This window comes from Elgaria multicarinata, chromosome 1, assembly GCF_023053635.1.
Source record: "Elgaria multicarinata webbii isolate HBS135686 ecotype San Diego chromosome 1, rElgMul1.1.pri, whole genome shotgun sequence".
NCBI lineage: Eukaryota > Metazoa > Chordata > Lepidosauria > Squamata > Anguidae > Elgaria > Elgaria multicarinata.
The window spans coordinates 36,230,161-36,253,466 of record NC_086171.1 but is presented as its reverse complement, the minus strand read 5'-3'; the positions used below and the strand labels follow the sequence as shown (position 1 = coordinate 36,253,466).

Sequence of the window (23,306 nt, the reverse complement as noted above, 5' to 3'; positions counted from 1 at the left end):
CGGGGCCACCTAAGGGGAGGAGGAGGGCGAGAACGCGTGGATGGTGGTGGTGGGGCTCGCCTTGGGCGTCGGGTAGCGCAAAGGGGACGGGTGATTTCTGATCTCGAGGAGTGTGTAGGCTCCCCGTCCTCGCTCTGAGTTTACTCGGAAGCAAGTCCCTGTGTCCCATGAGGCTTACTCTCGGGCTAATGCGCATGTTTGTGTTGGGCATTTGAATTGTCGGTGGGTGGGTGGGGGGTTACATGCACTTGGAAGAGAGGAGGAAGGGAGAAAAATGAGGACTGGTCTTGTTGCGGCGTCGGGCGATAGGCATCAATCCACTGGTTGAGTGGCAGGGATTGCATAAGAGATGGAGGACTGGGATTGTTGGATGTACAGATTGCTTCCGGGGAGAAGGATGGCTGGAGGTTCAGGGTTTATTTTGACTCAGCGCGGGTCCAGTAGATGTTGGAGACGGCACGCTGAATGAGGTATGTATGGAGGAGATGTTCCGTGTAGGAGCTGTCCAGAGGATTTAATAACTGCCGTCAACGTGGGGGTGGGATGCTAGGTGCTAAGTGGTGTTTATGTGGATTTGAGGGTTTCTAGAGGTAAGAAAGTTCACGAGAGTTAACTTTGATATATGACGGTTTCCAAAGCAGCCAGTTTAATATTTTGATTTGTCATCAAGTTTTGAAAACTTAAAAGACTTGGATGAATTCACTTCTTAGCCTTCTAATATATATGAACTGTGAAACATTTGAGTTGGTACTGTGATAAGAGTTTCTGTTTATGTGCTGTAACAGTGGTGAGCATCAAGGCTCCAATTAAACTCTAATCTGGTTTTAATCTTTACTACAATCCTCACAGAACTGGGGTTGATCTGAATAATTTAAGGCAGAAATGCTTAACTTTGAATGAAGTTAAAGAAGAGCCATACTGATGTAGTGGCTAATGGCAAGAGTGTTGGGCTTAAATTAGGGAGATACAGATTGAAGTTTCCACTTGCCTACCAAATGTTTTAAGGCTACAATCCTATTCCCACTTATCTAGGAGTAAGCTCCCATTAACTCAGCGGGACCTACTTCGGAGTAACTTCTACTGTAAGTGATCTTAGACTATTCACTATCTCCCAGCCTAATGTACCTCTCAGGATTGTTAGGAACAAGGAGGTATGGAAGAACTATGTGTGCTGTCCTATGTGTGTTGGAGGAAGAGCAGGATAAAAATGTAAAACATGAAATAAGCCTGGATTTAAGAAATAACATTTACCAAGTACCATGCTAATAATGATAGTACTCCTACCAAGTACACTTACAATGTAAGGCTTAAGAAAACATAACTATCTTAGAATAAGTCAGTGTAGTATTGTCTATTCCAGCCTTCCCCAACCTAGTGCCCTCTGGATGTTTTGGACTACAGCTCCCAGGATTTCTGACCACTTGCCATGCTGGCTGCAGCTGATGGGAGTTGAAGTCTGAAACATATGGAGGGCACTAAATTGGAAAGGTCTGGTCTACTCTATCTGGCTGCATCTCTTCAGGGTATTTCCCATCACCTGCTACCTGATAATTTTAACTGGAGATTGCCAGGGATTGAATTTGGGACCTCCTTAATGCAAAGCACTGAAGTATGATGGCTTCGCAACCTTTATATTCCAGTTAGTCAAATCTTCTGGACTCATGGGAGAAAGCTTGCATTTTGGAGAGGGCAATGCTGTTTCTACCCATCGTCTTCATACAATCGCTTCTATAAAAGCTCATACTTCAATATCTTGTCAGCCAATAAGGCAAAGAGTTGGTTTAGTCTCTGGCAAACAGAACACATTCTACATGTAACAGTTCATACATATGGCTGGAGTTCTTTGAAGTGTTAGGCCTGTGAACCTGTCTGTTTCTTGTGGATTTAAATATTTAAAGCATAATTTTATTTATTTATTTATTTATTACATTTCTATACCACCCAATAGCCGGAGCTCTCTGGGCGGTTCACAAAAATTAACCGACAGATAATGACAAGCATCTGTCGGGTATGCTTTAGGGTGGATTCCTGCATTGAGCAGGGGGTTGGACTTGATGGCCTTGTAGGCCCCTTCCAACTCTGCTATTCTATGATTCTATGCTCCTGACTTTATAGAGATCTAGCTGAGGCTTGCCTGGTGATGTTGATTACCTTGCAAAATTGTAATACCTGAGCCTGTAAGCCAGTGTCGCCAATTTAGGCCCTCCAGATGTTTTGGCCTACAACTCCTACCAGCATAACCAATGGTGAAGGATGCTGGGAGTTGTAGGCCAAACATCTGGAGGGCCAGAAGTTGCATACCCCTGCTATAATCTGCACTGAGTGCTTCCACACATGGTCATGATCTGCACACTGGTACAAAAGGTTAACAAGACCTAGCAGAAAGGTAGAAACCTTCCACTCCTTATTTGTATGGATCTTCATCTTGTGATGCATAGGACCCAGTGCTTTAGAATCTACTCCCTATACAAGGAAGAAAGAATGTATTTTCTACCGAAATGGCATCTCTTGACAAGCGATACATAACCCATTGCAATGGAGCATGCGACTGTCATTCCATCCTTGGCAGTCTGGGTCTCCGTGTATGTCATAAAGTGAGAGGACTCACTTCAACCCAGTGCTGTTTCTTTTGCACCTTGATAGAAAGGAAGAAAGGGGAGGGTCAGCATTTGGGCAGAAGTCTGATATAATTGTGGAGAAATTCTTGATACAGTTTCTTGAGTCCATCTGCCATGTTTAGGATAGTATAGCACCCAAAGTGTAGTTTTTCTGTTCAAAACATTTGGGCCTAGCTCCTAGAAATCTAAATGGTTTCCAACCCTATTGCCTGAAGTCTCATCTTTTATATTTATTTTATATTTACAGATTGCTTTTCAGCTGATATTCATGTAAGCTGTGTTGGAAGCCTATCACTAGAGACAATATAAATACATGAGTTTGTGTTGGGAAGAGGAGAAGGGACAATATTGTCAGCTCGCTGTTCTAGTTTAATGTTTTTGTTTTGTTGTTGTTTTATCGTACTTTGCTAGTTTATTCATTAGATTCATTTTTAATTAAAGCAATTGCTGAACTTTCAAAAACCACAATCAGCATTGTGATTTTAGAGATGTACAACTTTTTTCCCCTACATGTTGAAAGATGTTTCACAAAAATACCCAGCATGTGTTGAGGCCTGGAGGAGCACTGAGAAACAATTGTTGTCAGTTCTGGAGATGATACAGGGGTAGGGAAACAGATTATATATTAGTCCACCACTCTCACTGCTATCTTCCAGCTGTAGTGGCTGCTAAAAACATTTTGGTGAACCTCGTAGATTCGCGCCAGCACTGATTTTATTTCGATGCCAAGTAAAAACATGGCTTTTTAACAAAGCCTTTGATGGTTAAATCCACTAAGATGGCACATTGTTTTAACTGTTTTAACTGTGCATATTAATTGTTTTATACTGTATGCTTTTATCTGTATGCCGCTCTGCGATCTTAATAATATAAGGCAGGATATAAATGTTTTAAATAAATAAATAAACTAAATAATGCATCCCCTTTATATAAGGCTTAGTAGTATAAATTCCATTCTGCATATTTAAGACAAGAAGTCTTAAATAAGGTTCCCTGTCTCAACAAACTAAAGCTACAATCCTAAACATACTTATTAGGGAATGAGCCCCCACCACTGCACATAGTGGAAAATACTTCTCAGTAAATATAGAATTGTGCTGCACACCATGTTTCTAAATTATAATTTGGCCAAATTCTACTTGGTAGTCTTTCTAGTGAAGGCCTCTTAAATTCTTTAACCTGCAAAATCCCATTTGAAAGTCTGTGGTGTAAATACACACCAGTGCTGTTTAATTTAGTCAAGAGCTACACATGGATTTTAGAATTCATAATGTCTCCAAACAATAAATTCTTGCTCTCTAGATTGTGACTCCCTCTGTGATATTACATAACCTGTGGCAGCCAAAGGGGACATCCATACATTGGGTTGATGCCACAGAGGGCCTAGTTAGCTGACTTGTTTCAAATAAAAACTGGCGTATTTTAACAGCTGGGCAGAATAGCCGATGGCATCATGACATGAAGCAGGCATAGAAGAATGAAAGACCATCTTGAGTGAGGTTCATAGCCCAATGTAATAATGAATCATTAGCAAATGGACATAGGTCCCTGTCTCTCTCTTGCCTACCAAGTGATGTATTTGGACCATTTTAAAGTTTAATTTTACAACATAATGGCTGTGTTTGCACATAACACTAAACCATAGTTTAATGTAGCCACAGGCACCACTGAACCAGCAAACAACTCCCTCAGCACTTGCTGCCCCACTGATTTTTTATATAAAAATACTTTTTTAAAAAACGGGTGGTGAATATACTGTAAAGCACTGGCCTTCAGCCTGTTAGAAATGCGAAGTCCTTGGGGAAAATATATTAAAAAATTAAAACAATTATTTTCTTTTTTTTTTCTGCAGCAATTTTTGTAAAATTTGGGGGAAAAATGTTTTCCCCCTGAATGTTTTTAGGTTTCCCCCATTTTTTTCTGTTTTTCCAGGCCTTCACATCTCTAAGCCTGCTATATTTACTTCCTCAGATAGGGCCCAGAGGGATTCGTACAATATGTTATATTTATTTATTACATTTGTATTTGACCCAGTAGCTAAAGCTTTTTGGGCGGTTCATAAAACAATGACAGGTGGCACAGTGCTTTGCAGTGCACCCTGACCACCTGATAAAATATTTTTTTGAAAAAGGACTCCTTGGCTGAGGCTGATGCCTGGTAAGCTGTGGATAGATTGGGGAGACTGGTGAGGAACCAACAATTGGCTGGGGAGGGCATTGAAAGGGGGGGATGACCAGCTGCCGAGGAGGAGAACTGAGAAACATGGTGCGTGTATGTAGGTATGTATGATGTGGGTGTGCTAATCTGTGTAAGTAGATGGGTGGTGGTGTGTATGGGTGGTGATCCAGGGTGAGAAAGGGTGTGTATGTATGGTGCTCTGAGATGAGAGGGGGCATGTGGATATTTATTTAAAATATCTTCATACTGTATTTCGAGGCAGAGTTTCCTTGAGGCAGTTTACAAAGTAATTTTTTAAAACAACAGAATATCAAATACAATTAATTAAAATGTCAACTTAAAACAGTTAAAACAATAGCAATAAAATCAGTTTTATAAAATAAAAATAGGCATACATTCATTTAAAAGCAGAACATCTTCATCTTTAAAATCTGCTTACGTGTAGTCATGGGAGGGAGTTATGTGCACATGGCATGGAGAGGTATTGTACAGATATCAAATATACGCAAGTCCTTTCATTTAGGTTTTTCATTTTATACATAAGTAGTTTTAAATATATTATTAAAAGGCAATATGAATACTAAAACCTAAAAACAAAACAAAACGAACAGTATAGTCCCTACTATACTTTAGTCTCTTATTTTATCCCACTGGTACAAAACGTGGGGACCAGTCTGTCCCAAAAGGCAGGGAGGCAGTTTCAAAGATAGGTGGCTCTACTTTCCAATTGTTCTCACTCTAGTCCTTTTAACTTTTCTTTTCCATCCAAAAACATAAGCTTCATCTTTGGTCTCTAAGCAACCAGTTTTATTTATTTATTTGTTGCATTTCTATACCGCTGAATAGCCAAAGCTCTTTGGGCAGTTCACAAAAATTAAAAGCATGAAGACAATTCAAAATATAAAACAAACAACAGTATAAAAAACATAGTATAAATGCACAATATAAAAGCACTACCAGGATAGAACCGAGCAGCAATGCAGAGATTAATACAGATTTAAAATACATACTGAAAACAGCAAAGTTAAAAAAATTAAGATGATAAACTGCTAAAATACTGAGAAAATAAAAAGGTCTTTACCTGATGTTGAAAAGAGTATAACATAGGTGCCAGGCGAACCTGTCTAGGGAGCTCATTCCACAGCCGGGGTGCCACAGCAGAGAAGCCCCTGCTCCTGGTAGCCACCTGCCTCACTTCTTTTGGCAGGGGCTCATGGAGAAGGACCCCTGAGGATGATCTTAGGGTCCAGGCAGGTGCATATGGGACGAGGTGTTCCTTCTGGCCCCAAGCTGTTTAGGGCTTTGAATGTTAATACTAGCACTTTGAACCTGTACTAGCAGCCAGTGAAACTGGAGAAGGGCTGGCATGATATCGTCTCGTTGGCCAGTCCTTGTTAACTAATGTTCTGCCCTGTTTTGTACCAGCTGAAGTTTATCTCTCTTCAGACAAGATTTATGTTATGACTTGCTTGGTTTTCTATCAGATGGAAATTAATAATTGTTCTGGCTGTCTTTAGCTTTGCAAGCTTGTTAAAAAGCGATGAACCCAATCTTGGGTTCAATGAGGTTATCAATCATATTCGCCGAAGTCAATGGGGAATACGACTGGGCATGTGATCAGAGTCTACATAGACAATCTTAGGACTTGGGCTGGTTCATATTCAAGTAGCCTGAAACTCACTGGCAACAAGTGCAGCTCATATAGATTCTTCAGTGAATTGTTATGTCCCCATTTCATTTACTTTTTATTTATATAAATATTAACTATAAACTGCTGTTCTGGATCAGGTTCACCCAGGATCATGAACAAAATACAAGTGTATAAAAATATAATAATCAAACTTTAAACATTGAAAAATACAAGAAAACACAAATACTTTAAAATATAATTCAACCAGTAAAAAAAACATTTCCAGAGCCACGGCAATAAAACAACATGAAGGCCATTTTGTGATGGTAACAATAATGCTTCTTCAATTTCAAGTGTGCTCACAAGCTCAAGAGGATTAGGGACCTCAGGTCTAGTGTTATGTGTATGAGCAGCAGTGAGCCTTGGGCTTATATGATTTCCTCCTCACTTCTCAGGTGCAGCCACAAAGAGGAGATTGGATTCTGTCGTTTCCATTTTCAACTTACTGTGGTTACTTAGTATGTCTGGACTTGGACAAACTGATTAAATGTAAGAGGCCTGTAGTGCAGTGCCAGTAGTGTTAGTTGGCACAGTGGGTTTTCCAGGGCATTCTGTTGTGCAAGTCAATGTCATTGGCATTGCACTAGAAGTCCCTTATGCTAGTGCATCATAATTTATGTTCGCACTTGCATCCTATTTCATACTACCTAAGGATTTATAGAACTAAGCCAACTTCAAACCATAGTTAATAGTTTTAACTGGTTTGTCTAAACCATAGTTAACACTAACCATAATTCTCTGTTAGGACTTCAGGAGTAATTTCTATTAGCTGAAATGAATGCTTCTGATCTCTTCTTTTCAGTCTTTTCCCTGGGTCTACATGGTTTACAGAAGAATCCTGTGCCTTAAATATATTATTGAATTTATATCCGAGCTTTTTTCTTGTTAAGGAACCCAAGGTGGCGTACATAATCCTCCTCCTCTCCTATTTATCCTCACAACAACAACCCTGTGAGGTATGTTGGGCTGAGAGTCTGTAACTTGCCCAAAGTCACCCAGTGGGTTTCTATGGCCGAGTGAAGACTAGAATCGGGATCTCCCGACTCCCAGTCCAACACTTTTCCTACTACACCACACTGGCTTATAGAAGTAAGCCTTATTGAGTTTGATGCCATATGTGTGTATAGGACTGCAGCCTAAGTGGCCAACTTTGCACCATTTTTCAAATGTTATTCAGATTGGCCTTTTTCCTTGCTGATTTAAATTGCCTTGTGTTAAATCAGTCCACCCTAATAGGTATGTCACCTGCATGTTGTGCATGGATAACATGCCTGGATGTTATGTTGCCTAGAACAGGGGTGGGCAGTTTTCAGATCTGTGGGATCTACTTGTTTAGGGGTTGTTGTTTTTTTAACTAGAACCGAGAGATCCAGCATTTGGAGCCTGGTGCAAGGCATGCACTTAGAATTAAAGACTTCTGAGCTGAGGGATTTATTTTGAGTATCACAACTAAATGGAGCTCACAGTCCTTCTGCACAAAATCCACTCTTCCTTGCACCCAGCTTTCTTCTTTTCAGCAGTATAAATTAGTGTGTATAGGAGTCATTTTGTTCCAGTTGTTGTTAAAGAATTGGGAGTCAGAAATCATTGTAGATTTACTGCAAATTACCCAGAGTTTTATCTTCTACCCCCTAGAATATATAGTCAGATCCAGCAGTACTAAAATATTATATGATGGAAAAGGAAACACAAGATAAAGTCTCTCTATTCATACATAAACACCCTGCAGGCAATAGTAGCTAAAATCTTAACCGCTATGAGAATATAATAAAAAGAATATAATTTTGCAATCTTGAATTATGTCTTTTAGGACTGCGTATTTTAGCTGAGTAGTTGAGGAATCAATGTTAGCTATAAGTTAATAGTCTGATCTTCTATTGATCGGAGAGGTCTACAGCAAACAGTATTTTTGGGACTCTGGGCTCTTGTAGGAAATGTTGCCAATCAGTCTGCACATAAGAGTGTATCCATATTTTGTGTACGGTGTGTAGTTTCTAAAAAAGGAAATACAAACCTGAGAATAAACAGAAGAGATTATATGTATGGGGCTCAATATTTTGCCCCTGCTGTGGTTGATTATGAGAGCTGCTGCTGTGTCCAGTTCTCATGTTTCCTATTAGGTGTAGCCACTTGTACCCAGAGTAGGAGTGGTGGCTTCTGAACTGGTTCAGTTACAGTTTTGTTATCTATAAACTCCCTCAAACAAGTATGAAGCTAAATTGGCTTTCTGCTGCCCACAGACTACGGGCAAGACAGCTCCTGGATTCTATATTCCCGGTAGCAGAGGCTGAGCGTGTGCTTTCTGTTCTTCTTCTACGTATGTTGGGAATGCTTTCACTGCACGAAGTAGAAAATAGTTATAGAAAATGAGGATTGGGTAGAATGTTAATGTTAACTTTCATTTATTTTTTTAAAGTGTATATTCTGTTTTTCCATTAATGTTACATATAAATTCTAAAAACAATTCAAAATCAGCTGAGACATTCACCAACCCAATTCAAAACAGGAGTATAGGAAATAGTTTTTCTGTCTCCCAACTTGCTTAAGTTTTGGTTTTAATAGACAGCAGGCTTAAGAGTAGTCCTGACCCCGCCTGCTGTTGATGATTAGAAGGAGCTAGGATGTAGAAGAGGTGGGCACCTGCTGGCCTCTGCCTGCAGAAAGATGCCCAGACAGTAGGGCAGCCTCTGTTGTGGCGGTGACCTCTAGTGCACCTGTGGAAAGTTGTGTGTGCAAATCGCTACTACCAGCCATTTTACCACCAGTGGTAGTTGGTGGGAAGCCCACAAAGGTATATTCTCAGGGCGAGGCAGAACCAGCGTTGGACCTGCTGTATCCAAAGCTACTCCATTCCCTTGAAAACGGACCTACCGTATTTCTTCGATTCGAAGACACACTTTCCCCCCATATAAACATCTCTAAAAATGGGGTGCGTCTTAGAAACGCAGGTTCGTTTATTATTTCTTAGAATCAAAGCTTTTTTTTCTGTTGGTGGTACTGAAATTAGTGTGCGTCTTACAATCGACGGCGTCTTACAATCGAAGAAATACGGTAGTAGAGGTCCCTCACCTGCTCCAGGCTGGAGTCCTGGCATAGGAAAATTCCCTTGCATGTGAAGAGCAGGAGGGTAAACTTCAAAAAACCCTGCTTTGCTAGGGTGGGGGAGGCGTAAAGAAGACCCCCACACACACTTTATGCCATGAAAAGTGGGAGCTGATGGGGTTGTGGATGAGATGGTAGATCTTCCTCATTGCTGCCCCGACCCCCTTTAAGATTATTCTGTGTGTTTTTTGCCCCTGTATATTTTAATCCATGGAATGTGCTGCCATCACAGGGTGTTGTGGATTGCATTAGTGAAACTTAGAATGACTTATAACAACTTGGATTTATTTAAATTGATCTGCAGTGCAGCCCCCAAGGCGATTAACAAAACAGGGTCTTGCTATTTACTGTTTTACTCTGTACAGCACCATGTACACTGATGGTGCTATATAAATAAATAAATAAATAATAATAATAATAATAATAATAATAGATAGCAACTTAAAATAACAAGCAGGAACGAAGCAGTGAGCAACAGCAATTTCAACATAAAAGGATTGAGAAAATTAATGGAATCTAGGACTGCTAACAAACCAATATGATATTTTTAAATTTAATAAATCTAATATTTTCCAGTTCTTCCCATAGGACACTGCAAAAACAAATAGGAATTCTCTAGGAGAAAAGAATTAGCACTGCTTTTTTCTTTTCTTTTTTTACAGTCAGTGCATTTTCTTCATATGTGCAAATTACTCAAATGTCTTTTGTTAACAGATGATGACTTTGATCAGTTTGATAAGCCTGGTGCAGAAAGATCCTGGAGGAGGAGAACTGGAGATGATGACTGGGACAGGTAAAGGCATTTTTCATGTTGAGATGCTTTACATGGAGTTGCATTTCTCTTTCTTGTATGCTGCCGGGTTTTTTAAAGAACAAATTCAGGCACTAATGAAGTCATCAGCCTGCCATATGCATGTCAAATGCTCAATTGTGAGGAAATGTATGGCTGCTGTAAAGAGCTCACAGCAAGGACAAGGAACCTTCTTCAGCCAAAAGGCAGAGATCAAGTTCCAGTGGTGGGTGGGGACAATGTGAATGGCAGGATTGCCCCACATTCTCATCTACACACCCATTCTTGCATCCACACATAAACTCACACATGAACATTTACACATAACACAGACAGACTTGTATTGTCATCCCCACTATTGGCACTAATGGAAGCTTTTTTAAAAACAACAACAACCCAGCCTAATTGTGGGGAGGCAGGGTGAGGAGGGTGGGCTTGCAGGCTGGATGAAGAGGCCCTACAGGATGTACCTGACCCATTCCCATCATACCACTTGAAGACATGAATAAGTGTAATATAATGAAGAACATCACATAATAGAGCTTAAGGCTTACATTTGCATTTGGCTTCCTAACTAAACGTAGTTTTCAAAAATAGATAACTCTGTGGCGAAATTCCATTTTGTTGAACACACAGCATACCTGCTCCTGTAGCCTTTAAATCTTTCTTGGATCCAAATTAGCTGTGGCCATTTTTGGGGTGAGTGCTGGCACTGACCTGAAAGCTAGCGCTATCTTCTGTTGTGGTGCAAACTGAGGCCTAAGCCGCAACTTCCCATTCTGTACAAGCATTCAGGTGAAGTTCTAAGATCTTAATTGTCAATGCTTCATTTCATTGGAATGCTGATTACCGAACCTATTTTAAAGCAACCTCTCAATTTAATTGTATGTTTGCTAATGTGGCAATTATATTTTTTGTTTTGTTTTTTGCCTTTGCTCTTGTTTGTATGTTAGTTTGTGAGGTTGTAGCCCAGAGTGCTTTGGGTATTGGGTGATACAGAAATGTAATAAATAAATAAATTAGCTCCAAAAATTGTCTAAAAAATGTTTGAAATAAAATAGATTGCTGTGTGAGTCCTTGCTGCATACATATGTGCTGGGAAGCTGCAACTGCCCCTGGCTTTTTGTTTGTTTGTACGCATGTACAATGAGGTAAATGTGTAGATATATCAACCATGGCAAACCAACTCATTATTTCTGCTCATAAGAAAATGATATCTCTGTGGAAAACTAGTTATAGTCTATGCCTTAAAAGGGTCTTGAGGGCTGTTTTCTTAAAACCACCTGGAATTACCCTTCTGCACAATTTGGCAATTCTTTGTTAGTGGTTAGTAATGTTGGCTAACCTGTGATAAGTTATTTTTATATTACGTTCACGGATTCACAATTCCACTCGGAATGCTTGCTGCGAGTTACAGGGTGTCCAGACTTCCTCTCCAGCTTGTGGCTCAGGAGAAACTTATCCCGAGTGTTGCACTACAGTTAAAAGTATAGCACAACTATGGGGAAAATCCTTCCTTGCACCTACTGCTTCAAACTGCAGGGTGGTTGAGATTGCAATTTTGGTGTTAGGCTGTAGATGTCTGGAAAAACAACTCCTCTCTCTTTCCCCCAGCTCCACGTTTGGAGCTGAAGTGTGTAGGTGATCATCCCTGCAGCCATCCCCAGTGTTCATGCAGACTTCCCTGCAAATTATATTACATGCAGATTAGCAGCTTTCCTTTAGCTCATGGTATGTGTGCAACAATCTTTCTGCTGAACAAGTTTCCTACCTCTTGCTCTAAGAGATTTATGTGGTAGTAAGTAGCTTATCTTGTAAGGAGTTAAAGCAAACAGCAACTTCGGTTTTGAGACTGCTAATCTTTCTTTAAAATTAGATGAACATCGAGATGCTTTCTGGATTTGATTTATTTAACTAACTGTCTTTCAGTACCACAAGAAATCAGTGGGCAAAAACAATCAGCAGGATTCAGAACTAAACATGGTGGTAGTAAAGTGAGAACCATGCATTGACCTAGAGTCAATATGTGAAAGCTTACGTTCACATTTTGCAACTCTTTGCCTCTGCCCTTTAGCTCTCTTCAATAAAAATAGATAGAAGCTGGGATTTCTGTCTGAAATATGAGGTCACTGTCGTGTTGGTCTTCATTGCAATTGCTATTGAGATCCTCAGCATTGTTCTGGGTATAAACTAGGAGGAATAGCGGGCATAGGAAGAGCTGTACATCTGTCACTCCTTCTGAAGATCTGAAAACTCTGTATTTCTTCTTCTTCCAGTGAATTAGATGACGACTTGCTTGGAGAAGATTTGCTGACTGGCAAAAAGGTAAATAAACGTGTTTAAAGTATATGCATAATTTATAAAGTAGAAATATACATTTAATTTGTTCAGTGCCAATGGTTTTCTGTGTATCTATAGTGCAGTGGTGTACCTCTAACAATAATCTGCTTGCGTTTTCCTTCATATTTGGAAAAAAACCCACAAAGCTTAAGCCCTCAGTCAGCGCTATTTCTTTCATGTGTAGAATGATTGGCAGTCTCTACTGATTTTTTTTTAAAAAAAACAAAATTCTGGGAGTACTCGTGAACAAAAATATATATGGGGGTACTGCCAAGAAGACCTGTAACAAATGTAGAGGCTGCTTATAGTTTGTTAAACAAGAATAAATTGCCTTGTTTTGCACCATCATCCTGAGTAAGTATTGAGCAGAACCCTTTATTTCCAGCACCCTAATCTTGCCAGGCAAGTGCAAAAAATCTGGTGTTAGGGGTACCGGAATGAGCAGTGCAGTTTTCAGTTTTGATTTGTTTTAAAAGCAAGGTTGAAGTTCTTATGGCAAAGAAAAGGGCTTGAAAGCATGTTGGTAGTAGTACTTTGTAAAATGAAAGAATTTGGAGGAAGGCTGAGGTGGTTTTCCAGAGGTTAGCAGGTGGGAAAGCTTTTAGTCTCTATATAGGTTTTTGCCCATCCCCTTGGTTGGTTTAGTTAAAATAAGCAAATTAACATAATTTTCTTCAGGATACTGGATTCATCTCTTGATATGGGATTGGTGTTTACTTCGGAGAACATTATTTTCTTTTAGTGCAAAAATATACACATTTATCCTTGATGTAGCTCTCTGGCCTACCTGGTGCTAAACTCGAATGCCTTTCTTTCAGATGAGGCCTGTATAATCATATGTTTAATACTGAATTACATTCAGTAGCTAATTCTGCTCAAGCTTTATCAGACATATATAGTCTAGGTTACAAAATAGCAGATCAAACAAGAAAATGGAAGTGTCTAGTATAAACAAGATTCCACACTTCTGCTCGCCAGGTCAAATGTGCTTCTGAGTCCAGCAAAAAATGCCCCACCCACCCCCAAGCTGCCAATCTACTAGTTTTATGTCCTGGTTCATGCTAAACATTGTTTTATGAAGCTGAGTGTCAAGGCCACACACTCCTTCCCCTTCCTTTTGTCCCTTTGTTGTGCCAGCTTCAGTGTGGAGACCCGTGGATTGCCCTGAAATGGGGAAATCTGGTTTAATGGCAGTTAACTAACCAGGATATGCTAGGAATTGCTTAGCGTCTCTACTTCGAAGCCTGGGTAAAGAGGGCGGGGAGTATATGGTGCTGGCGATAGTTGCTCCTTTCATAAACTTTGATTGATGAAACTGGAATGTATGACCAAACCAGGCTACTGTGTTGCTGCAACTGTCACCGACCTTGATGAAAACGAATTAGCGTAAACACTTAGTGATTTTGAGTTTTTGGTTTTAATATATATTTTAGTGAGCTTTTGCAGGCACTGGGGTAACAAAGGCAGAATCAGGTGGGATGGAGTGGGTGAACCAATGTCAACTAGTTTTCTTGCAGCTTGCCTGCTTCAAAATAATTATGTATGCTTTTTGGCACAAATCATGCTAAATGTCTAGTACATCCATAGTTTGTATACGAAAACTTGTTGTATGTGGTGGTCTTTGTTTGCATTGCTTTTTAAACATAGCAAATAGTGGCCTTCCATTTTCCTTAAGTGCTAGCCAACAAAATGATTCATTGTCTCCCTTCCTGTTAGTTTTTGTTAGTCGAATTCCAGTTAACACTCATGCCATTTCTTATTTAAAAAGCAAAACAAAACAAAAACATTTGCCTCCTTTTAAAAACATCCTCTTTGGGTGAATTTACACTAGTTCTGTTATCTGGTACACAAATCATACCAATCTGGATTTTGTCTGTGTGTGACTTGACCTGCTTTCTGTTGGATAGAAACAAATGTTGACAACACAATTAACAATTTGGAAAGAGTTCAGAGCAGCATAAGAGATGCTCCAACCCTTAGCAATTTCATTGCTGTTCTCTGAACTCCTTCCAATTTTCTCACACTTTCTGTCTCTCTAGATCTTTCTCATTTGCTTTCCCTCTGAGCAGCAGTCTCTAGAATGAAGTTGTTGAATAAGATAGAACTGAAAACACATACCATTTCTTAGATTTTAAGTGTTTCATCCGTCAGCCAACCCCCCCCCCATTTGTCCCTCGCTCTTATATTTAAACATTCTGACATGTATTATGTTGTCATGAGGTGACTTTTGCTGTAAGTTCAGACTTAACGGTTGGCTTTTCTTTTCCAGACAGTGTTTGGCATTCAGTGTTCATAGGACAGTTTCTGGCAGTATAACATGTCTGTCTTGCCAGCTGAATGTTCTAGCCAATTGTTTTTTCCACAAGCTTTGGTACTGCTAACCCGTATCAGGGTTTTGAGATCAATGTAAAAATTCTTAGATGTATTCATGTAAAAACAGGATTATTTTATTTGCCCTTTAGGTGGACATTTGTTGTTTATTTCCATCCTGCTTTTCTTTAAATATTTCTACTCAGATTCATGCCAGGGAGAACAGTAAAGGTAGTTGTTGTCTGGACTACGCATTCTTCAAATGAAAACTCTGATTCCAAGGACCTCAATGACATAGCTTTCTAACTGCCTTATTTATACTGCCCTTACTCCCAAGGAGCTCAAGACCGCATACATGACTTTCCTGTTGTTTTAACCTATCTCGGAAGGTTGTTGTGAAGCTGAGAGATAGTGTAGGGTGAACATATGAAAAGGAGGACAGGGCTCCTGTATCTTTAACAGTTGTATAGAAAAGGGAATTTCAGCAGGTGTGTTTTGTATGCATGCAGCACCTGGTGAAATCCCCTCTTCATCACAAAAGTGAAAGCTGCAGGAGTCCTGCCCTGCAGCTTTAACAGTTGTGATGAAGAGGGAATTTCACCAGGTGCTGTATGCACACAAGTGACACCAGCTGAAATCCCTTTTTCTGTGCAGCTATTAAAGATACAGGAGCCTTGTCCTCCATTCCATATGGTCACCATAAATAGTGTGAAGAAACCAGCAGATACCAAGGTGGATTTGATTTAAATCACAATTTAAATCACTACTCAGAAAGACTCGATTTAATCATGTGACTTCCCCCTCTCCCCAAAAAGTGCACTCTTCCTCACTGTATTTTACACAACTCAGTTACCAAAGACTCATTCTTGCTGGTATAATCTTAATATTTACAACCAGATGAAGCTTTCATTTTTAGAATAGCAACTTTTCAGATTAGTTTTACAGTTATATCAAAACATACTGATTTGGATATTCTATTAGAAACACATCATAGATAGATAATTATGAAATTATTGTGAGGTGAACTATCTCTAGTTTAATAGGTTAATCATTCATATTTGGACAACTTTTCTGCTGTACTTTATTAGAAGGAGAAAAATGATCTTACAGAAACCTCTGGAAGAGCATGACATTGTGAATGGATTAATGGAATTCATTTACCAAAAAATGTAAACAGCCTCATGCTACATATTTTGATTTATTTATTACATTTTTATACTGCCCAAATTAAAAACTAATCCTTATTTCATGATGAATAACCTTTGGACTATAATGTATCTTAAATAGAAAACTATTTTTAGATAGATTTTTCCTCAAGAAGCATTTTATTAAAAAAATCTGATTTAAATTTAAAAAATCTGATTTTTTTAAAAAAAATAATTGATTTTATCCACCCTGGCAGATAGTGCTATTCATTTTCTGCAACATATTGACCATACCTTGTAAAAGTTCATTGCTGCTGTCTTAAACATTATGTATTGGGTTATCTCAAGGGCATTTTTTTTAATTTAAAATTTAGACTCAGTCAGATATGTCAGATGAAGAACTGAATGATGATCTCCTACAGAGTGACAATGAAGAGGATCAACACTTCAGGTTTGTGTCTTACTATATAAGCCAAGTAATGTAACTGGTTTTCTAAATTAGTCTCTTTAGTGGCTTTTATTGGAATGCTAGAGCAGCAAACATAATGTGTTTTGACTCTGCATGAAGGATCTGTATGTGCATGTGTGTGTTAGTGTGACACCTGATTCATGAAAATAAGCCTCTACTTCTGTGGAAGAGTATGAATACAAAATCATTTTTTGGCTGAGTTTTATAAAGTAAGCAGAAAATAGCTGTAGGGTAAAGTCTGGTTTCTCAGATGCATTCTGCAGTGCTGTGATAGGCCCATTTTAAAACTTGGCTTCTGTGTTGGAATTCCTCTGGAGTCATCGTTTTAATGGCTCCTAAAATGCATAACTGGTTAAAAAATAAGCAAAACTTTAATCTACTGAAAAGATGCTACTAATTAATCAGGCAGCAGATTTTTTAAGAAGGGTATTGTTTAAAATCTAAGTATTTATAAAACTGTGTTCATTGTTATCCATGAAAACTGGAGAGTTATTACTGCATTTGTAATAGCTTCGACTGTTGGGCAGTATAAAAATTTAATAAATAAATAAATAAGTAAATTTGGAAAATATTATGCAAGAAGGACACTAAAGTCCCAAGTATGTTCTCTAGTTGGCTGCTTGAATTGACTTATATTGCAAAATTTGTTGGCTAGGTCATGCTGGAATCCCACATTATAGATAAGATATTTTGAAGACCCATTTAAAATTAGAGATGTGTGTGCTTACAAGTACTAGATGTACATTTCAGTTTGAAGTCCATTCAAGCACAACACTTATAAAAGCATTATTTAATTACAAGAAATAAAAGTAAATGAAAATCCAAAGTAATGGATGCCTGGCACAATTAATGATGATCAGAATGATCAGTAGTGTTGCGATCATGAAAAACAGATAAAGTTCTCATGCTATGTATTTGTTGGTCTGAGAATTAAAATTGAATGCAGCTTGCTTGGTTACTCTGTACTTCTTGCCAGCCTAACCTACTAGACCATCTGGTTGGTTTGATCCCTCTGGTCAAATAGCCTGCAGCTGGTGATAAGCTGTGGTATAAGTATGCATATTATGAGTTTGTGGCAAGGATTCAAGTTCTTGCCAGTTAATGTAGAGACTGTGTTCTGTGTGCATCCTGTACAAAATCCACCCACCCACACTGTGTTCTCTGATTGTGGTTAATATACTGATTTTTAATTTTGATTTTTTTCCATTTTTGTTCTACCATAGTACTCAGGATGTCACCGTTGGTCTTAATGCTACATCTGGTATGGTTACATCTTTTGAGCTCTCAGAGACAGCTAATGATCCATCTATGGAGCAAAACTCCGAGTATGAACAAGGGGAAGATGACTTGGGATATGAGAAATCAGAAGGGCCTGAAGGGTATGCTGAGGAGTATGCAGAAGGACAGTATGAAGGCCAAGAGACTGAGCTGACAGAAGACCAAATAGAATATGGGGACGATCAGGGAGAAGAAGAGATTTATAATGATGAAGTGTTAGAACTCGAAATCAATGAACCTCTAGATGAATTTCCAGTGAGTTTTTCCTCTATTGTATTTTTCTGAGATAACATTGCTTCACATGCCTAGGTTTTTAGACTGATTTGAAATCTGTTTACTTCCCTAGGGATGGGGGGGAAATTAGACCTATTATCACTGTCTGCCAGTTTCTTTATCTAGGCTGTGACAAAGTTTGTGTTGACAGCTTGTTTGGCTGTAGGTAATGCTCCTTTGTCATTCTGGAAGGCAGTTGAGAATCATGACCTTGAGGATTGTATCCTTAAGGAAGAAAACAGCTTTGTGTGGTGGAGACACAGCGCCAATTGTTAGAAGTACTTAATGCAAAAGCTTTTATCCAGGCTTTAGACAAGATCTGATAAAGTCCTTCGAAGGTGAAAAGATTATTGACCTGCTAAAGACATCTTTAAGGTGCTAATATTCCAAAGTGATTGATGTCCTGCTCAATCATTTCCACCCCCTCTTTTTTTTTTGTAACAGAGAACTGTCTAAACCTGAATAAAGAGATTGGAGGTTACTTCAGAAAATGTCATATGCATAATTTGTTTCATTTTCTGAAGATGGTGCCCAGACTTGAAGTGAAAATTTCTTAACATTTGTCCAAAATATTTAAGAGGGGAAAACTAGGGAGTGTCAACATATTTATTGGTAGTTTCATTTTGCTTTATTTCTTCTAAAGCACCTAGTACATTCTTCCAAAATCTGCAGTAGGACAAAATCTTTATTAAGATGAACTAAAATGTCACAAAACATTTGTTTCATACAAGGTGATAATGGGAGTTTGCTCTTATATACGCATGTCATGATATTGAAGGTAAAAAAAACAACAGTGGGGAAAAACATTTATAGTGATGCTTGAACTGTCTTGAACTGATCAGATGATACTATCTTAATAATTGATGTGAATTGTAGTTGATGTAGCTTATGTTTTTCATAACTACAACAGTTATGGTAAACCTGTTTTAATGTGTGAAAATCATTAGATTTGTTGTTTCTGAATAGAGCTTGAAACTTGCTGATTTGGGGTTAGTGCAGGCATAAATGTTCTGAATCCCTTAAACATGCACATGCATCTTAAAGATCATGTGTATCTTCCCAGTTCTCTTCCTTAGTTGGCCTTAATCACAGCTAAGTTTTAAGTGGGTGTTTTGGTTAATATTAGCCAGGTTTCCTCTTAACTACAACTTGCTAGCCAGCTTTAATTCCTGGTTATGATTCTGACATTAGTCACATGCGTCTAAGAATTAGAATTAGGAAGTTGCAGGTGGAATTCATGTGTGTGGTGGTGGTATTGGTAGGATTGTGAAATTCTGTGGCCTCCTTCCAATCTGTCAGTTGTGGTTAAAAGGTTGTTAATATTGCACAGGTACTGCTTATAAATGCATAAGCAGTAGCAGGGGTAGCGAAATAAGTTTTTCCTTATGCAATTATTTCAGGATGAAGAATATATGCAATCATACACTGAGCAGCAAGTAATCGAACAGCAAGAATATGTAGCTGAAGAAGAACTGGAAGAGGTTGTTGACACCCAGACACCTCCAAATGAGTCAGAAGAGGTACTTATGAGAACTGAAATATTGCTCACAGCAAAGAATTTAAAATGTTTTAGGGATTGTCTTCTGCTTTGCATTCGGCCTTTGCAGTCCTTGTGTTGATATTTATATCTACGAAGATACGAAGATGCACTGAGAGAAGCTATTCTATCATCCTGTGTTAGCCTTGCCTTCTAAACCACATTCTTTGTCAGAGAGATGTGCAGCCTATTTATCAGGATGGTCAAAATTCCTGAGCCTAAGTGCTGCAAACAGCAGTTGCCATGATCACAGAGAGCCTCAGGACATGTAACCAGCACTCCTGTTACTCTTATCTCAGCTGCTTCACTACTACTCCCGCTCTTTCTCCTTCCTGGCCGACCTCCCTGCCACTTGTATTTCTACAAGGCCCACTCCAGACATTGGCCAGCCCCCAGGAACAGCCCTACCCTTCCTTCTCATGCATTAGTTTTCTTAATCCTGTGTGTATGTTAATGTTATATTTAGGGTGGTGGGGAGTAGCTGTGGTATGAATTTGTGACCACGGGTCAGGAAGTTTTGAGTTGCTTAGGCCAGCCTTCTGCAGCTTGTTGCCCTCAGTGCTGGCTAGCAGTGATGGGAGTCCAGCACATGTTCTCTTAACATCTAAAGTGGCTCTGAGATCTAAACTAGTATCTACTGTCCTTGACCCAAAAACTGCTTAGCAAATTGGGCTGTGCATGGCTGATGTTTTACTTGTGTATCAATGTGCATAGCGATTTAAAATCCTTTCCTTACTTTAAATTTCCTCTTCTGATGGAATTAACTCATCTCTCTAGCTTCATCCCTCTCTATGGCCATTTATGTGCAGTTGTAAATTCATGTTATTCTGCTCAGAATTTTGGAATGAATCATCTACACCAAGCAGAAATCATTGATCTTCTGCTTGTAAATAGAGTTAATTTCTAACCTGTGGGTAATACCTCAGTTGTGTTTGAGTGGCAAGAGTTCAGTAAACCAGTTTTATATGGAGTTGTCCTTGCTCCATTTTATCCTCAAAGTTGGAAGAGCCACACAAGCAAGTGGGTTGACCTCTTAAGCAAGGCCAAAGTTTAATAAAAATGCAGTATACCACAAGTATTTTGACATTTGACACTTCAAGACCTTTGGATAAACAGACATCTTGGCAAGAGCTAGAGACAAGAAATTCAGAGTGACTTTGGGCAGCCGTCCATGAGAAGACCAATTATCAACTGAGCAATAAGTTCATTTTTTCTGACGCATTTATTTTCCTTTCCTCTTCTGCAAGAGACTAGATGCCACTCTTAGCTTTCACTGCCAACGTTTGAGGCAGGGGATTATATTATTCTTTTGGATTTAAGGTTCTTCATCCTAGTTCTCAGTTTCTTTTAAACTAGGAAGTTGAAGCTTTAGCTAGATGATTTGACAGGCAGCCCCCTCCCCCCTTTATGACCTTAAAAAAAGGCTCATCAGCCAGGTTTACGTTTTGTTACAATTTTGATGCATTTCTTGTATCACAAATACAGCACATTGTAAACAGATGAAAATAGAATTGCAAGAGCTTGGACATTTTCTTGAAGATAATGTAACTCCAACTTATGGTACTGAAGCTTTTGCCTTACTCAAGTCTTCCTAATGGATTATTATATTTATTTATTATGTTTGTATATCGCCCCATAGCCGAAGCTCTCTGGACAGTTTACATAGGATAAAAACTCCTAAAAACAATATACAAAAAATTAAAATCACAAAAACATACAAAAACAAACCCAAGCTAATTACATATTGCTAAATGCCTGGGAGAAGAGAAAAGTCTTGACCTGGCACCGAAAAGATAACAATGTCGGTGCCAGGCAGGCCTCATCAGGGAGATTGTTCCACAATTGGGTGGCCACCACAGAAAAGGTCCTCTCCCTTGTTGCCACCCTCTGGGCTTCACTCAGAATAAGCACCCAGAGGAGGACTTTGGATGTTGAGCGCATTATATGGGTAGGTTCATGTCGAGAGGGACGTTCCATCAGGTATTGAGGTCCCAAGCTGTGTAAGGCTTTATAGGTTAAAACCACCTTGAATCGGGCTTGGAAACATACAGGCAGCCAATGCAAGCGGGCCAGAGTGGGTCTTATATGTTTGAACCTTCTGGTCCATGTTATCACTCTGGCCACTGCATTTTGCATAAGCTGCAGTTTCCGAATCGTCTTCAAAGGCAGCCCCATGTAGAGTGCATTGTAGTAATCTGACTTGGTGGTTACCAAGGCGTAGACAACTGAAGCCAGGTTATCCCTGTCCAGATAGGGGTGCAGCTGGGCCACCAACCAAAGCTGATAGAAGTCACTCTGTGCCACCGAGGCCACCTGAGCCTCAAGTGACAAAGATGGTTCTAGGAGAACCCCCAAGCTATGAACCTGCTCCTTCAGGGGGAGTGCAACCCCATCCAGAACTGGTTGAACCCCCTCCATCTGGTCAGCAGAACCACCCACTAACAGCATCTCAGTCTTGTCTGGATTGAGCTTCAGTTTATTAGCCCTCATCCAGGCCATTGTCGCGGCCAGGCACTGGTTCAGCGCGTCCACAGCCTCACCTGATAAAGATGAAAAGGAGAAATAGAGCTGCGTGTCATCAGCATACTGATGACAACGCACTCCGAAACTCTGGATGACCGCACTCAACAGCTTCATGTAGATGTTGAACAGCATGTATTCATCTACTGTTTATAGTAGATGAATACAGCATCTGACTAATATGGAACCAACTTTTATCATTCCAACTGTTTTTGCTGCTAGTAAAAGAATAAATCTAAGACCTAGATTGTTCCATCAATCTCCAGGTTCACCCAACTATCTAATCTATGGGAGGAAGCACCATCTCATGCCTTAATACACTGAAGATAACTCCCTTCTCACCAGAAAAATTTTCAACCACCAAGTGTTTCATTCACAGATCTATCATTAGCTGTGCCTGGTCATGTTTTTACATGCAGCTAAAAGTCATGGGAAGTGAGCAGTGGGAAATATTTTTCAATTTCTGTAAGCGCCTTGGGCTGCAATCCTAAACACGTTTGCTAGTGAGTAAGCCCCATTGAATTCCGTGGAACTTACAATCAAGTAAATGTCCATATGATTGCACAGTTAGCGAAGTATTGATTTAACATTCTTCAGTAAATCTTAAACATTGGTGTGTTAATTAACAATGTAACAGAATTTTCAAACACTTTAATCTTCCCCACGTGTAGTTAAGATATGGCAACCTAATAGTTTATGTGGCAGTAACACATTATTTTCCTCTTCTGAGGTGGGGCAAATAACATACTGCAGCGCAAATAGTGATGCTGAAATACATAGGCTTTAAGACATGGATGGGGAAAATATTTTTGTTTGAGGGTCGGATTCAATCTTGGAGAAGCGCTCAGCGGCCACAGTTCAGTGATGGGCAGGGCCCAAAATATAAAAACACCAGCATATTGTCATTTAAAGCTCTCGCTGCCTGTAACTGAACCTTTGGAGAGGCATTTCACTCATTCAGAATGGTGGGGTGGGGGTGAAATTGCACAAAAGCTGGGAAACCTGAACCTACGGTACACTACGCTCAACATCTAAGGTCCTTGTCCGAGTGCCTAC

General features: G+C 39.4%; 1 protein-coding gene across 2 annotated transcripts in view; it reads left to right on the top strand.

The window, feature by feature from the left end:
* Positions 1-23,306, top strand: part of RBM33 (RNA binding motif protein 33) — a 105,513-nt gene that overhangs the window by 252 nt on the left and 81,955 nt on the right. For both annotated transcript variants that reach the window (XM_063125989.1, XM_063125998.1), the window contains exons 2-6: positions 10,303-10,381; positions 12,655-12,703; positions 16,548-16,624; positions 17,866-18,175; positions 19,594-19,713. In XM_063125989.1, coding sequence (XP_062982059.1) covers positions 10,303-10,381; positions 12,655-12,703; positions 16,548-16,624; positions 17,866-18,175; positions 19,594-19,713 — 635 coding nt within the window. The remainder of the gene's footprint in view (positions 1-10,302; positions 10,382-12,654; positions 12,704-16,547; positions 16,625-17,865; positions 18,176-19,593; positions 19,714-23,306) is intronic.